This window comes from Hemitrygon akajei, chromosome 24, assembly GCF_048418815.1.
Source record: "Hemitrygon akajei chromosome 24, sHemAka1.3, whole genome shotgun sequence".
Lineage (NCBI taxonomy): Eukaryota > Metazoa > Chordata > Chondrichthyes > Myliobatiformes > Dasyatidae > Hemitrygon > Hemitrygon akajei.
The window spans coordinates 16,022,832-16,037,983 of NC_133147.1; the positions used below are offsets into that span (position 1 = coordinate 16,022,832).

Consider the following 15,152-nt stretch of genomic DNA (forward strand, 5'->3'; position numbering starts at 1 on the left):
AAAAAAGAAAAGAAAGAAAGAAAGAGTGCCTGGATATCAGAAGATCCCCACATGCCCCATGGAGTTCAAATTAGCTTTAATGTATATATATGTTTCTTTCCGCAGAAGACCAATAATTTTATCTTTGGAGCACCTATATATTTAATCCTATCTTTTGTAAATAAGGGCACCAAATTTTCATAAATATATCATATTTATTTCTTAAATTATAAGTAATTTTTTCAAGTGGAATGCAGCTGAAAATTTCATCCTTCCAACGATCTATACTTAAGTATAAATCCGATTTCCAACTCATCTCCATTCTAAAAGGACACCCCTTTACTCTGAGGCTGTGATTCCCTGGTCTTAGACTCTCTCTGCTCAGGAGAAATTCTCTCCACACCCACTCTATCAAGGCCTTTCACCATTTGATGGGTTTCAATTAGGTCAGTCCTCATTTTTCTGAACTCTAGTGAAGACAGCCCCAGAGTAATCAAACACTTTTCTATGACAAGCCATCTCCTTGCAGTGTTAATCTACGACAGAAAGTAAAATATATCATTCATTGTACTGAAGGACAAAGGAGATCAAAGTTCAATGTAAATTTTATTATCAAAGTACATATATGTCACCATATAGAACCCTGAGATTAATTTTCCTATGGGCATACTTGGCAAATCTTTAGAATAGTAACTATAACAGGATCAAAGAAAGATCACCCAGAGTGCAGGAAACAACCTGAAGCCTTGATGAAGGGTCTCGACCTGAAGCATCGACTGGTTATTCCCATCCATTGATGCTGCCTGACCTGCTGAGCTCCTCCAGCACATTGTGTGTCTTGCTCTGGATTTCCAGCACCGGCAATACCTCTTGTGTGGCAGAAATCAACCTGCCCCTTTCCTGCTGGTGGGACGGCGAGAGTGGAAATGGCTGGCAGGGCTTCTTTACTTCACTGCTCTGGCGAACATTTACCCCTCAGCCAACAGTCGTAACTGTGGGATCTCCCTGTGCACGTTTCCTGAATTTCAGCGACTGCCCTTCACACGCACCTCACTGCCTGGAGAATGTCCCAAGACATCCTGAGATCACCCCAGGCCGCTAATATAAAAGCAATTGCGGCCATTATTTGCTGATTATTATTGATTTAGGGAATCGCAGCCGAGTTCAATAGCCGAGCAAATATAATTCTATTTATTTTCACTCACTTCTATCCGAAAACAAAAATTCATAAACTAGCCAGTGGGGAGCCGTGGCAGCCAGTCCCGCCAACAGGAAAGAGGCAGGTGACCGGTCAGTTAGCTGGCGTTGGCCTGAGACTGAATGTTGTCTTTGACGTTGAAGGGACCCTCCTTGTAACTGTTGCTCACGAATTGGAGACAATACCCGCAAACAAAACAATTAAAGAAAATATATAGGCAGGTAGGTAGGCCTCCGTTAGTCTCGAGAGACCATGGATTTGCGCCTTTGGAAAGTTTCCAGGGCGCAAGTCTGGGCAGGGTTTCTTTTTTATGGGGAGACCGGCTGCAAGTCTCCCCTCTCCACGTCACTGATGTTGTCCAAGGGAAGGGCATTGGAAAGAAAATATAATCGGTTCTATCAAAATAACAGCGAGTTGCAATCATTGTTGTAACTGCGATATCTCTCTTGCAAATTTGTAACTCTAATTAGGAGAAACCCCATTCAGACATGGTGCCAGCCCCTCCGGTGGCAAACGTGACGGAGCAAACAGCGGAAAGGGGCGACGGTGTGATCGCCTACCGACTAGTCTGCCAGGAAGTAATTAATAGCTACCACGGGCTAATTCGTTTATTTTGCAAGAGAAGACCAGATCGACAGGTAAAACGATTTTTTTTTTAAAAAATGAACAGCCCAGTTCATGACCTCGCCCTCCCAAAGGGCTTCACGTCTGTCAAAGCACCGGCGGCGAGGAAGTGTGGGCACAGCAAGATCCCAGAAATACTCTTCAGGTTTTTGCCCGCTGCTGTGTAGCCGGTCGGGGTGTGTTGTATCGCGCTGTACATTTACATTTACTCCAATAGGATGCAAAGGGCCATCTGGAAGAGTTTCTGCGGCGATTCGGCGCCGGGGAAGGTCGTGCGCGAACTCGGCTCCTGCCGGCCGCCCTCTGCACGTGTTTAAAGGCGCTGCCTCCCTCGCACCCCGCCGATAGAACAGCGGGATCCTGCCAGCGGACTCCCCGCACGGAATGCCCGGGTCGACAGTGCCTGCTTCTCCGCAGACAAGGGAGCCGAGGACGATTGGCGACGTGCTCCTCGCTCCGCAACTCACCCGCTCGGCACTGTTCGGCGCGGGGTCTCTGTGTGTGCTCGTTACTCTACAGCAGGAGGCAAGTTCGACTGGTCAGCCGAATCCGATACACAGCAACCCAAAGCAGAAACGAGCCCGTCCCTTGTCTCCTCTGCCTGGTGTCTGATATGAAGAGAACACCGTACTCTTCTCGCTTTGCTGCGCGCTCTGATTTTGATTTAAGGACAATCTCGGATCAGGAGTCCGCAAGGCGGGAGCGTGGCTGAAGCTGGCAGTTCTGCCCCTCTCTCTCCCCCCCCCCCCCCCAAGGGGTAGGGCCACCAAACGCTATCCATCGCCCGCAGCAGCGACCCTTTAGAAGCGGAAAATACGCCTACCGGCCGGAAAGCAAGCTTCACCAAAACTCCAAAGCCGTTTAGCAAACTTCTGGGCTGGAAGAGAGAAGGATTAAAACGCTGAAGAGAAAAAGGCATTGTTGGTGAGTGCAAACAAAAACACTGCACAAGTGTACATTTCACTAGCGCCTTCGATGCAGGTTACGTACACGACGCCGGAAGAACTCAGCAGGTCAGGCAGCATCCGTGAGAAAAGAGTAGCCAACGTTTCTCACGGATGCTGCCTGACCTGCTGAGTTCTTCCAGTGTTGTGTACGTATTCTTTGATCCACAGCATCTGCAGTTGTGTTTTTTGTGTTTCAATACAGGTTAACCAGTTGCACGCAATTTACAGATTTGCTTCTTAAATAATCGGATATTTCGACACTATTTTTATTTTGCTCTCTGGTTTTTGTTTGGAACTTTCATTACAGCGTTCTCTTACGGTGCTCGGTAACCGAGACATCCACGTGTACGGGCGCCAGAACTGTCCGCTCGGTTCCGCACCTGACATCCGCCAACGATGCGTCCCTTCAACGGCGCGCTCTCTCTTTTTTTTGCCCTATAACTTTTTGCACGCTGTAATTTCGCTTCCCATCGAATCTACTTAATCGCTTTATTTCCCGCTTTCTAATAATTCCGCAGGCCATTTTAAATAAACTTAAAATTAGCACAAGGAGGTTTTGAAAGTGCCCCCCCCCCCCCACCCCGGGGTGCCTCGCTCAGTTTGTATTCTTCGCCGGATTCGATGTCACCTCGCAAGTTTAACTCCATCGCTAGCCCGCCACCTCTCGACCGTGGGAGATATTTATTCCTGCGCTGGAAGGTAGGGGTGGGCGCCTTTATCTCTCTCTCTCTCTCTCCTCTCCTCCTCTCTCTCTCTCTCTCTCTCTCTCTCTCTCTCTCTCTCTCTCTCTCTCTCTCTCTCTCTCTCTCTCTCTCTCTCTCTGGAGAGAGGATTGCGCTGAATGAATATTTAATTCAACAATTTTTCGGTTATAGCGCGGCTGATTGGGTTTGCAGACTCAAAACACTCGAAGTGAAAGCCTGGATTTCGTTCGCAATCCCTTAAAGCGGAGGGTTTTTTTAAAAAAAAATGATTTTACGATATATGTTGAATGATTCGTTCCCGGGATGAGGGTATCACTGGTATTGTTCAGTCCGAGTTGTCCGAAGAGCTGTTTGGGACGTGTGAAGCGACCTCAAAAGCTCAGAAGACAATTACCATTCATTCAGCAGGGTTCCAGAGTCTGGAGCCGCGTATAGATCGGACTGGGTAAGCGAAATGATTCTGGTTTCTCCCGCATAATTTTTTTATTTTTGTGTGGGGGGGAAAGGCTTCATGGAATCCGATAGCTTTCTGCTCAGTTCCCTCTAGACTGGATTTTGTTTTCAACGGATATCAAATGCACATTGTCAGGGTGGATATTTGAAGAAGCCTTCTCTAGGAATCCAAGCCACTGGAATCACCTTCCAGTAGAAACCGGGATATTTTCTATTAACACTTCATTCGGATTTTGATTAGCACCTAAGATAAACCGTTTGCCCTCGTAACCAAAACCTTCCAGCAGGTGAGTTCACGTTAAATCTCCGAGGCCCTGAATAGGTATTGAGATTTTTTTTGTGTGTATTTTTGTTTAGAAACGTTGGAGAATTGAATCACTCCCCAGTCCTGAGGAAGAGTCTCGGCCTGAAACGTTGACTGTTTATTCATTTCCACAGATGCTGCCTGGCCTGCTGAGTTCCTCCAACATTTTGTGTGTGTTTCTTTGGATTTCCAGCGTCTGCAAAATCCCTTGTGTTTATGATTTTCTGCTGTACGTTCGCTGCTTCCTTAAGGGTGTCATAGTCGGGGGGAGGTCATGGAGACCAGCTCCCACAACCTATTAAATGCTGCCAATAGCGTGCGTCCCAACGAGCCTCTGACAACAAAGACCAGCTCCTGGTCTTCACGTGTGGCTTAGCCGCTTATGCCCGGCGGAACCGACTCTACTGACCGGAGACGGGGCAAAGACGGGTAACAGGCAGAGGGGGCCCGTCAGCCATGGTGGGCAGCTCATCTAGGAGAAGGAGATTGCGGCTATAACTCACTCTTGGGCAAGGCTTTGGGAGTAAACCTCGAGGAGCTGGAGTCCCTAAGGCAGTGAGTTCAATGCTGACTGGCAACTCCTGGTACCAGACTGTATCGGTCTCTGCCCTTACTTTGGGCTCATGAGTGGAGAGGGGGAGCTTGCTACCTGGGCAACAGCTTGCTCTCCGTATCGTACTGCCCAACTTGTGTATCTCGACAGCTCGGACGCAAGATCCTTACTCAATCCTGACTGACTGAGGCCTCTTGCTAAATTCTATGTACACCGTACAGTAATTCCAGCATTTTCCAGCAGGCTAAAAATTGTGCTTTTCTGGATTTTTTTGTTGATAAGGTTGGTGATGCTTTTAAATGCAGTTTATTTTTAAAGGTTTAAAAGTAAGGAAGCAGATCAGTGAGGTGATTAATCACGTGATGGAAATCCAAGGGGTGATTGATAAGTTCGTAGGAGTCAATTTTAGAAAACCCGAGCACATTTATTTTTCAATATAGTCCCCTCCTACATTTACACACTTAGTCCAGCGGCCGTGGAGCGTACGGATCCTGGACCTCCAGAAAGTGTCCACAGCAGGGGTGATTGATAAGTTCATGGCCTAAGGTAGAAGGAGATGAGTTATACAGCTCTCGTTACAGGCACATGCAGTTCAACTCTTTGAGTGATTATGCAGAAAATTTGAAGTTAATAACTCATCTCCTTCTACCTTAGGTCACAAACTTATCAATCACCCTGGTATAAGCGACTGCAGATGATGGAATTCCTAATTACAGGAAGGATATTAATAAGGTTGAAAGAGTGCAGAGAAGGTTTACAAGGATGTTCCCGGGACTTGAGAAACTGAGTTACAGAGGAAGGTTGAATAGGTTAGGACTTTATTCGCTGGAGCGTAGGAGAATGAAGGGAGATTTGATAGAGGTGTATAAAATTATGATGGGTATAGATAGAGTGAATGCAAGCAGGCTTTTTCCACTGAGGCCAGGGGAGAAAAAAAACAGAGGACATGGGTTAAGGGTGAAGGGGGAAAAGTTTAAAGGGAGCATTGGGGGGAGGCTTCTTCACACAGAGAGTGGTGGGAGTGTGGAATGAGCTGCCAGATGAAGTGGTGAATGCCGGATTCACTTTTGACATTTAAGAAAAACTTGGACAGGTACGTGGATGAGAGGGGTTTGGAGGGATATGGCCCAGGTGCAGGTCAGTGGGACTAGGCAGAAAAATGGTTTGGCACAGCCAAGAAGGGCCGAAAGGCCTGTCTCTGTGCTGTAATGTTCTGTGCTTCTATGGAACCTGGAGGTTAAAATGGACTGAAGGTCAGACAGTGTCTGTGGAGGGAAATGGACAATCAATGATTTGAGTCGCTTCACCATAATTTTGCCCACAGGATCTGCTGAGCTTCTCCAATAATTTGTCTTATTTCCCCCACTGTCATCAACGTTCCCTGTTACCTATTTTTTTTAAAAACCCAAAACTTGATCAGGAGGAAATAAAAGATGGTGGTGCAGAGCAGAGCTGTAGAATTGATTGACTGGGTTATTCATCGCCATCAGCATCCTTATGTGCTATGTCATATGACATCATCATTATGTGCCATGTTGTATGACATCATCATTAATTGCAATGTCGTATGACGTGGGCAATCATGGTCTCAAGACCATGATTGTTCTTGGCAAATTTTTCTACAGAAGTGGTTTGCCATCGCCTTCTTCTGGGCAGTATCTTTACAAGATTGGTGGCCCCAGCTATTATCAATACTCTTCAGAGATTGTCTGCCTGGCGTCAGTGGTGGCATAACCAGGACTTGTGATGTGCACCAGCTGCTCATACAACCATCTGCCACCTGCTCCTATTGCTTCATGTGATCCTGATCTGGGGCTAATCAGGTGCTACACCTTGCCCAAGGGTGACCTGTAGGCTGGCAGAGGGAAGGAGCACCTTACACCTCCTTTGGTAGAGATGTATTTCCACCCTCCCACCCGCTGGGTTGTTACTGATCCAAAACAGGACTAATGGGCTGACTGGTCCTGATGAAGTGTCTCGGCCCGAAACATCGACCATTCACTCTTTTCCGTAGATGCTGCCTGGCCTGCTGAGTTCCTCCAGCATTTTGTGTGTTTTGCTAATGGGCTGAATGTCTCCTGTACTGTAACTTCATGCAAGACAGCGTGCACCAACAGAATTGTCTCAGCCCGAAACAGCTGCTGTTTATTTCCCTCCTTAGACGCTGACCGTCTTGCCGAGCTCCTCCAGCGTTACATGTGTAGAGCTCACAAACTGCCATTCCTTGTCCTGCCTCCCAGATTTTGTGCAGACTTGACATCAGGAAGGGTGTCAGGCGGGCAGAATCCTAAGCACAGATTCAGTGAGCCTGCCATTCCACGACGTTAACCCTCACAGAGTAGAATGATCAAAGCTGTTGGTTGCGAAGACCTGACGTGCAGGTTGAGTAGAATGCCAGAGAGTGTGGAAGTTGTGCTTTAGGATAGAATTGCAAGTAGCTGTACTTGCTCTGTCTGCTGTGGCTCAGCGTGGAACACTTGCCCCTGAGCTGAGCAGTGATGAGGTCAAGTTCCACTTGAGAGAACTGAGTCCCAGATCAGACTGATTACCCAGACTGCTACTCAGGGAGCACTTTAGTGTCAGATTAAACACAGAACTGCTGCCCTCGCCAATATTTATCCCTCCAACAACGCGACTGGAATGTGTGATCCTTATTTCATTAATATTTTACCGGATTTTTAATTAGCTGTTAAAGTTTCATACATTACACAGCAGCTACACGTCAGAGATTAATTGTGTCACAGCCAGGGATCTTGTTTTAAAGTAAAGGTTTTTTTTTGTCAGTTAGTATGTGGGCTGTACTTCTCTCAGTGTCACCTCATGGGAATGCGTTCTTGGATTGTTTAGACATGCTGTCTTCCCATTGTTACCGTCAGGAAGGAGATACAGGAGTCTGAAGGCACACACTCAACGATTCAGGAACAGTTCCCCCCCCCCCCCCCCCCGCCATCCAATTTCTAAATGGACATTGAACCCATGAACGCTACCTCACTTTTTTTCTGTTTTTGCACTAAATTTTTAATTTAACTATTTAACATACACATATATACTTGCTGTAACTGATTTATTTTTTCTATATTTATCATGTATTGCATCGTACTGCTGCTGCCAACTTAAAAACTTTCACGACATTCGCCGATGATATTAAACCTGATTCTGATTCCTCAAAGTTCAATTTGATGCCAGAGAAACGGATACAATACACATCCTGAAATGCTGTTATGTCTAAATAGTTTGTCTTTGCATTGGCTCTCAGTTTTCACTTTGGTATCCAGGTGTCTCGTTTGAGATCATGAGGATTGTTGAGCTCTCTTTCTTTTTATCACTTTTATTCAATTTGGGCTAATTTAATTAGCACAGTACTGTCAACGTCCGGAATTCAGGGTACTTTAGGGGGGTATGCCAACCCTTCTCTGTTGGCTCACTGTAGTTCCCTGTCTGGTGTAATTCAGACCGAGTTCTTCTGTCTGCCTTAAGTGATGTAACTTTGTCAGCTTTCTGTACAGCTTGCCTGAGCTCTCGTTAAGTTTTTTTTCTTGTTAATTTCTGTAATAAACCTTTAAGTTTTATTTTAATTACTGAAACTTCCTTGATTCCTGCACTTGAATTCACTGGTGACAGTCACAAATTGTCTACGAGGCATCCTTGGAATTAGGAGCTCCTGTACAATTGCAAGTTCATTCCTGTCTCTTTGAACTTAATAGTTTTTGAATTAAACACTGTCAATGTCAGTGAACCTTTAATTACATTTTCTTTTGTCTGTTATGTTTTGGGTATTTAGGGTAGCAATTAAGGCTCTCCATCCCTGTCTAGAAGGATTGCTGTTTCTATAACAATTTTGTTTTACTAGTCAGGTCTGAGCTAAACCTGCAAACCTGGAGGACCGGTTGACCACATTTAGTCTGACCTCTACCCTTTGACCTGTTTGGCATGGGTGACCCTACCAAGAGCCAAAGCACAAGGCCCTGACTCCAGCCAGCATAGCTCTCCGGGTCATTGAGGCACGCGAGCCCCCAAACCCTACGACAAGGTTGTGGTCCTCTTTGAGTTTTAATTACATAGGTAACCACTTAATATAATGCTCTTGACTTTATTCAGGTAATGCCAAATTGTAATAGAACAAATTGCTGCAAAGGATTTTAGCACATGTTGACATGTGCTAGGATTATGAAGTTGTAAATGTCTGCCAGTAAGTTGTTTTATCTCTTTCTTGTACCAGGTATGAAGTATTGCTTCTATAAACAGACAATGGATGCAGCCTCGACAACAATAACAGCTGTCACTGCGTTATGTGTGCTGTGGACATAATACTTACCTCCTGGTTGGAGAAGAACGATGAGCTTTATGTGGACCCGCGCACCAGAGCTCGCTGACGATGGACCCCGATAATAACTCCGCGGCCTCCCTCGAGGATGTGATGGCCAGCTCTGCAGAAAATTCCACCGCGATGCGCGGCAGCTGGGACGAAGAAGCTCGCCTGTGGCTGAGGATCTCGGTGTCTGTGTTGTTGGGCGTCATCACCCTGGCCACCATCCTTTCCAACTCGTTCGTGCTGGTCACCATTTGCCTCACCAGGAAGCTGCACACCCCTGCCAACTATCTCATTGGGTCCCTGGCGGTGACGGACCTCCTGGTGGCGATTATGGTGATGCCCATCAGCATTGTCTACACCGTCATCAAGGCATGGCCCTTGGGGCAGATAATGTGCGACATCTGGCTGTCTTCCGACATCACGTTCTGCACTGCGTCCATCTTGCACTTGTGCGTGATTGCGTTGGACAGATACTGGGCCATCACCGACGCCTTGGAATACACCAAGCGCCGCACGCCGGGCAGGGCAGGCCTGATGATAGCGGTGGTGTGGATCATCTCTATCTCCATCTCCATACCGCCACTGTTCTGGAGGCAATCGAAAGCCCTGGACGAGCTCAAAGAGTGCACGGTCAACACCGACCAGATATTCTACACCATCTACTCCACGTTCGGGGCCTTCTACATCCCCAGCCTGCTGCTGATTGTGCTGTACGGCAGGATTTACCTGGCCGCCAGGTCGAGGATTCAGAAGCCGCCCTCCGCCTTTGGGAAGCGCTTCACCACCGCGCAGCTGATCAGTGGGTCCACCGGGTCTTCGCTGTGTTCGGTTGGCTTCACCAGCCAGGAGACCCTCCCTCACCCGGGCGAATCGCCCGTCTACCTGAACCACGTCAAGATCAAGGTTTCGGACAGCGTGCTGGAGAGGAAGAGGATCTGCGCGGCCAGGGAGAGGAAGGCCACCAAGACCTTGGGGATCATCCTGGGCGCTTTTATTTTCTGCTGGCTCCCGTTCTTCGTAGTGACCTTGATCATCGGCACCTGCAAAGAGGCGTGCCCGTTCCACCCAGTCCTCTTTGACTTCTTCACGTGGCTGGGCTACTTAAATTCCCTCATCAACCCAGTCATCTACACGGCTTTCAACGAGGACTTCAAGCGAGCCTTCCAGAAGCTCGTGCACTTCAGAAGATGCTGACGGAAAGGTGGCCCCGTGGGGGTAGTGCGTTCGTCTGCCGCCGCCGAGGTCACGGTCGAACTGGGAGGGAGCAATGCACTGTGACCCTTTAGTGTCATTTATTCGTCCGGTTTGTGCATATTGTGTGTTTTAGCACTTAAGTTTCCCCCCCTCTGCTTTGAGGGAAATTTGCACATAGAATCTTCAACGCACCTGTCAAGTAGACGTCAAGCTGCGAGGTTTTGGTAGGCTTGTGTGCGTAAGTGTGATTAGGAAAAATATTCATTAGAATATCAAAAAAAGTGACATTCTAAAATTGCACTACATGAAACTTTAGGATTTCAAATATTTATTAATTTTATTGATGGTCTTTTAATGCACATATTAAATTTGCCATCTGTGGAAATGTGCCATACAGGACATATCTTTAAAGCTAAGCTAGATAGCACTGTGCCAGCATGACTTGACGAGATTTTGTTCTCCAATGATATAATGTAGAAAGATACATACCATATTTAAAAGATGCCCTTCAGACATGTGTATATATTTATTTTGCCTATATGACCTCATTTTCCTTGTAATGTTGGCTATATTACTGTGGTCAAGGATGACTGCTTGTTCTTCACCAATAAACAGAAATCTAATTTGCTCTAGAAAATGACGGCAAGGCAGCTTGCATTTACAATTGCTTTGGGCGCCGTGGTAGCATAGCGATTAGCGCGGTTTCCTCCCACACGTGCCGGGTAGGTTAATTGGTCGCTGGGATTTGCCCCGAGATTTGGTTAGGGTTAAATCGGGGTTGTCGGCAATTGCTGGGGCAGCGTGGATCGAAGGGCCGGATAGGCCTACTCTGTCCTGTGTCACTAAATAAATAGACGGTAAGACCATAAGACACTTTGGCCCATCGACTCTGCTCCGCCATTCCATCATGGCTGATCCATTTTCCCTCTCAGCCCCCAATCTCCTGCCTCCTCCCCATATCCCTCCATGCCCAGACCAATCAAGAACGTATCAACCTCTTCCCTAAATATACATAAAGATTTTGGCCTTCAGAGCTGCCTGCGGCAAAGAATTCCACAGATTCACCACTCTCTGGCTAAAGAAATTCCTCCTCATCTCCATTCTGAATGCGCGTCCCTGTATTCTGAGGCTGCCCCTTGTGTCTTCAGGAACAGATGTTTATTAATGCAAAATTTAACCCATAATTGTACCCACAGCGCATTTACTAATTTTTTTTTAGTTTGGAACCCTTTAAAGCTTGATAGAAGTATACAAGATAATAAGAGGTATAGATCGAGTGGGCAGCCAGAGACTTCTGCCCAGGGTGGAAATGTGAGAGGGCATAATTTGAAGGTGATGAGGGGAATGTTAGAGGTATTATTTTTAAACAGAGAGTGGCGAGTGTGGGGAGTGCCCTGCCAGGGTTGGTGATGGAAGCAAGTACGTCTGGGACACTTAAGAAACTCTTAGATAGGCACATGGGTGACAGAAAAATGTAGGATAATGTGGGAGGGAAAGGTTAGACTGGTCTTAGAGTAGATTAAAAAGGTCAGCACTACATTGTGGACCGAAGTGCCTGTATTGTGTCGTGCGCTGTATACTGCAAGGCTGATGTGTTGAACTTTGAAGCTGTAAAATGATTATTGGAGCCACGACACCCCAGGGTGTACATCGCCTGCCCAAATGCGTGCATGTGGTATTAACCTCATCCACCTAACTTCATCTAGGTGAGCTTCTGTAATTTTAACAGCACCCTGAACAAACCATAAGAACGTTGGTCTTAATTATGCAGATCCACATAGAACTTTAAGTAATCCTTTGAGTGAGGAAGTGGTTGTACATTCACTGTTGGACAGATTCACCAGGAACTACATTACTGTGCAAAAGTCTTGGGTGTATATATATGTATATGGATATAGGGAGATAAATATATCCAGTATATCACAGAGAGAGATGGATAGACAGATAGAAATAGATATAGATAGATAGGGCTATAATGTCTAAGACTTTTGCACAGTACCGTAGCAATTTTATGTATTGCACTGTACCCCTGCCACAAAAATAAACAAATTTCAGGACATATGTGAGTGATGATAAACCTGATTCTGGGCAGGGAGAGGGGAATCATGTTTGGGAAAAGGGGAAGGGAGAGGGGGAAGGAGCAGGAAGCACCGGCGAGACATCCTGTTGGGATCAAAAAGCCAATCGTTTGGAATCAGATGACCTTGCCTGGTGTCTCGGGGCTGGGTGTGTCTGCACTCGCACCACCCCCACTGCCCCTGCCACTCCTGCTCTGCCACCTGTCCCACACTCCCTCTGCAGTGCTCCTCCCTCACTATTCCCAATATCCTTGACTCCTGCCGGATCTACGAACTTGGTCTCCGCTCCAAGTTGACAAAGACAAGTGCTGTGCAAAAGTCTTAGGCACCCTGGTTATATATATGTGCCTAAGACTTTTGCACAGTACTGTTGATCGGGAGTCAGGACCCACATGAGTTGACCCGGAGTAAGAGGCCGCTTTCTCCACTGTAGAGTATGAGAGGGTGGCTTTGTCTCACCTGCACTTCCCTATTTACCAGAGGACCCGCTCCCCCATCTCCCTTGAGAAGCTCTTCCTTCCCCAGGTGCCAGTGCCGGTACCTTGAATTTCTTTCAGTGTGGTCAACGTGTTGTCAATAGCACAAGGGGCCAGTACCTTTACCCCTCTCTTCCCCCACCCCACCCTAACCATTTCTTGAAATCGGCTAGAAATTACATCAAATGTGGCACGTGCAGCTTCAAACACTGGTGTGAAACCTTGTCTTTTCCACCGTTTTGAAAGAGGCAGCTCTGGAGGTGATTGATGTCCTGGTTGTCATTTCCATAGAAGGTCCCACAAGTTGGACAGACAGAGAATCCAGGGAAGTACAGATTGCATAGCCTGACATCAGTGGTGGGGAAAACAGTAGAATATTCAACTTCAGCTCTTGAGATTCAGATCATTTTGCGGTAATCAGTGCCATGTACAAAGCTGGATGTCTGTGGTGGCTCTCTGAAGGACAACGAGAGGTTTTGAGGGAATATAGCCAGGGTAAATGGGCGGTTGAGGACTCAGTGGATGAAATATAATATAATTCTTCTTCTTGTTTTATGGTGGTTGGCACCCAGCTTAATGGTGCATTACCGCCACCTTCTGCTCCGGAGTCCCTTCACTCACTCTCACTCTCACTCTCACACACCCAAATCTACGCTTTATCCTTCCTTCTTTTGCCATCCTAGTACCCTGTTCCTAAGGGAAACCCCTGTATCCCTAAAGAAAGCTAAAAGTACCCTGACCTATGCTCTCTCACCCATGCCCAGTAACCCTTTTAATGCGAATTCCTGCACCCCCAGTTCCCTAGATTAATTCTCATCATCTCTCTCTGTATCCCATACTTCCTGCAACTCAGAACTACATGTTCTACTGACTCCTCTTCCTGACATTCCTCACACAGTCCTGTCTGGTGTTTCCCTATCATTTTCAATGTTCTGTTTCGTGCACAGTGCACTAAATATAATATATTAAATATAATATAATATAGAGGCTTGGGGTCACCAAATTTAGAAGAAAAAATTGGAAAAACAAAACTTTTCTTTCCACAGGTAGTGGCAGATCGAAAGCTGTTGGTGTTTGTTCTGATAGACTGCATGTCCTTGTACGTAAGTCAATGAGAAATGGTGTCTAGGTTCAGCAAGTAAATGGTACATTTGAGTTCATTGCAAGAGGATTTGAGCACCAGAGTACAGATGTCTAGTGCAATTATCTCCTCCTCTTTGGTCATTCTCTTGGGATTGAAGATAACTTGTTTCTACTGGAATTCTAAATTTAATTTTAACTTGGAGACGCATCACGGTTACAAGCCCTTCCAGCCCAATGTAACCAATTAACCTACCTCCCAACGTGGGAGGAACCCAGAGGAAACTCACATGGTCATGGGGAGAATGTACAGACAGCAGTGGGAATTGAACCTGGGCTGCTAGCGCTGTAATAATGTTACGCAAACTGCTACACTACCATGCTGTCCCTTTAGGTTCTGGATGATGAGGCAGGTAGGAAGGGAGACTCAGTAGTTTCTGTAGATACGAGGATGTTGCTGGGGCTGGAGGACTTGAGTAGAAGGAACGCTTGAATGGGTTAGGATTTTATTCCTTGGAACATAGAAGATTGATGGGACAGTCGATGGTATACAAAATTATGAGGGGTATAGATAGGGTAAATGCAGGCAAGCTTTTTCCACTGAGGTTGGGTGGGACTACAACTAGAGGTCATGGGTTAAGGGTGAAAGATAAAAAGTTTAAGGGGAACTTGAAGGAGAACACCTTCACTCAGAGGGCTGTAAGAGTGTGGAATGAGCTGCCAGCACACGTGGTGTATGCGAGCTCAATTTCAAATTTTAAGACTATAAGACCATAAGGCAAAGGAGCAGAAGTCAGCCATTCGGCCCATCGAGTCTGCTCCACCATTTCATCATGAACTGGTCCAAGCTCCCTTTTAGTCCTATTCCCCCGCCTTCTCACCATAACCTTTGATGCCCTGACTACTCAGATACCTATCAATCTCTGCCTTAAGTACACCCAATGATTTGGCCTCCACTGCCGCCCGTGGCAACAAATTCCACAGATTCACCACCCTCTGGCTAAAAAATTTTTCGCATCTCTGTTCTGAATGGGCGCCCTACAATCCTCAAGTCATGTCCTCTCGTACTAGACTCCCCTACCATGGGAAACAACTTTGCCACATCCACTCTGTCCATGCCTTTCAACATTCGAAATGTTTCTATGAGGTCCCCCCTCATTCTTCTAAACTCCAAGGAGTACAGTCCAAGAGCGGTCAAACATTCCTCATATGTTAACCCTCTCATTCTTGGAATCATTCTAGTGAATCTT

At 46.5% G+C, this 15,152-nt stretch overlaps 1 protein-coding gene across 3 annotated transcripts; it reads left to right on the forward strand.

The window, feature by feature from the left end:
- Nucleotides 1-1,705: 1,705 nt before the first annotated feature.
- On the forward strand, nucleotides 1,706-11,079 carry htr1d (5-hydroxytryptamine (serotonin) receptor 1D, G protein-coupled). 3 transcript variants are annotated; one of them, XM_073028392.1, is made up of 2 exons: nucleotides 1,706-2,725; nucleotides 8,982-11,079. In XM_073028392.1, exon 2 carries the CDS (start codon nucleotides 9,138-9,140, stop codon nucleotides 10,266-10,268), a length of 1,131 nt encoding a protein of 376 aa, XP_072884493.1. In that variant the 5' UTR covers nucleotides 1,706-2,725; nucleotides 8,982-9,137; the 3' UTR covers nucleotides 10,269-11,079. The 3 variants fall into 3 exon arrangements, with proteins under 3 accessions (XP_072884493.1, XP_072884494.1, XP_072884495.1); XM_073028393.1 differs by lacking the exon at nucleotides 1,706-2,725 and adding an exon at nucleotides 3,650-3,897; XM_073028394.1 differs by lacking the exon at nucleotides 1,706-2,725 and adding an exon at nucleotides 4,090-4,192.
- The last annotated feature ends 4,073 nt before the right edge of the window (nucleotides 11,080-15,152 follow it).

Excerpts from the sequence above, each read along its gene's own strand:
- htr1d (XM_073028392.1), top strand. The coding sequence starts at position 9,138 with ATGGACCCCGATAATAACTCCGCGGCCTCCCTCGAGGATGTGATGGCC.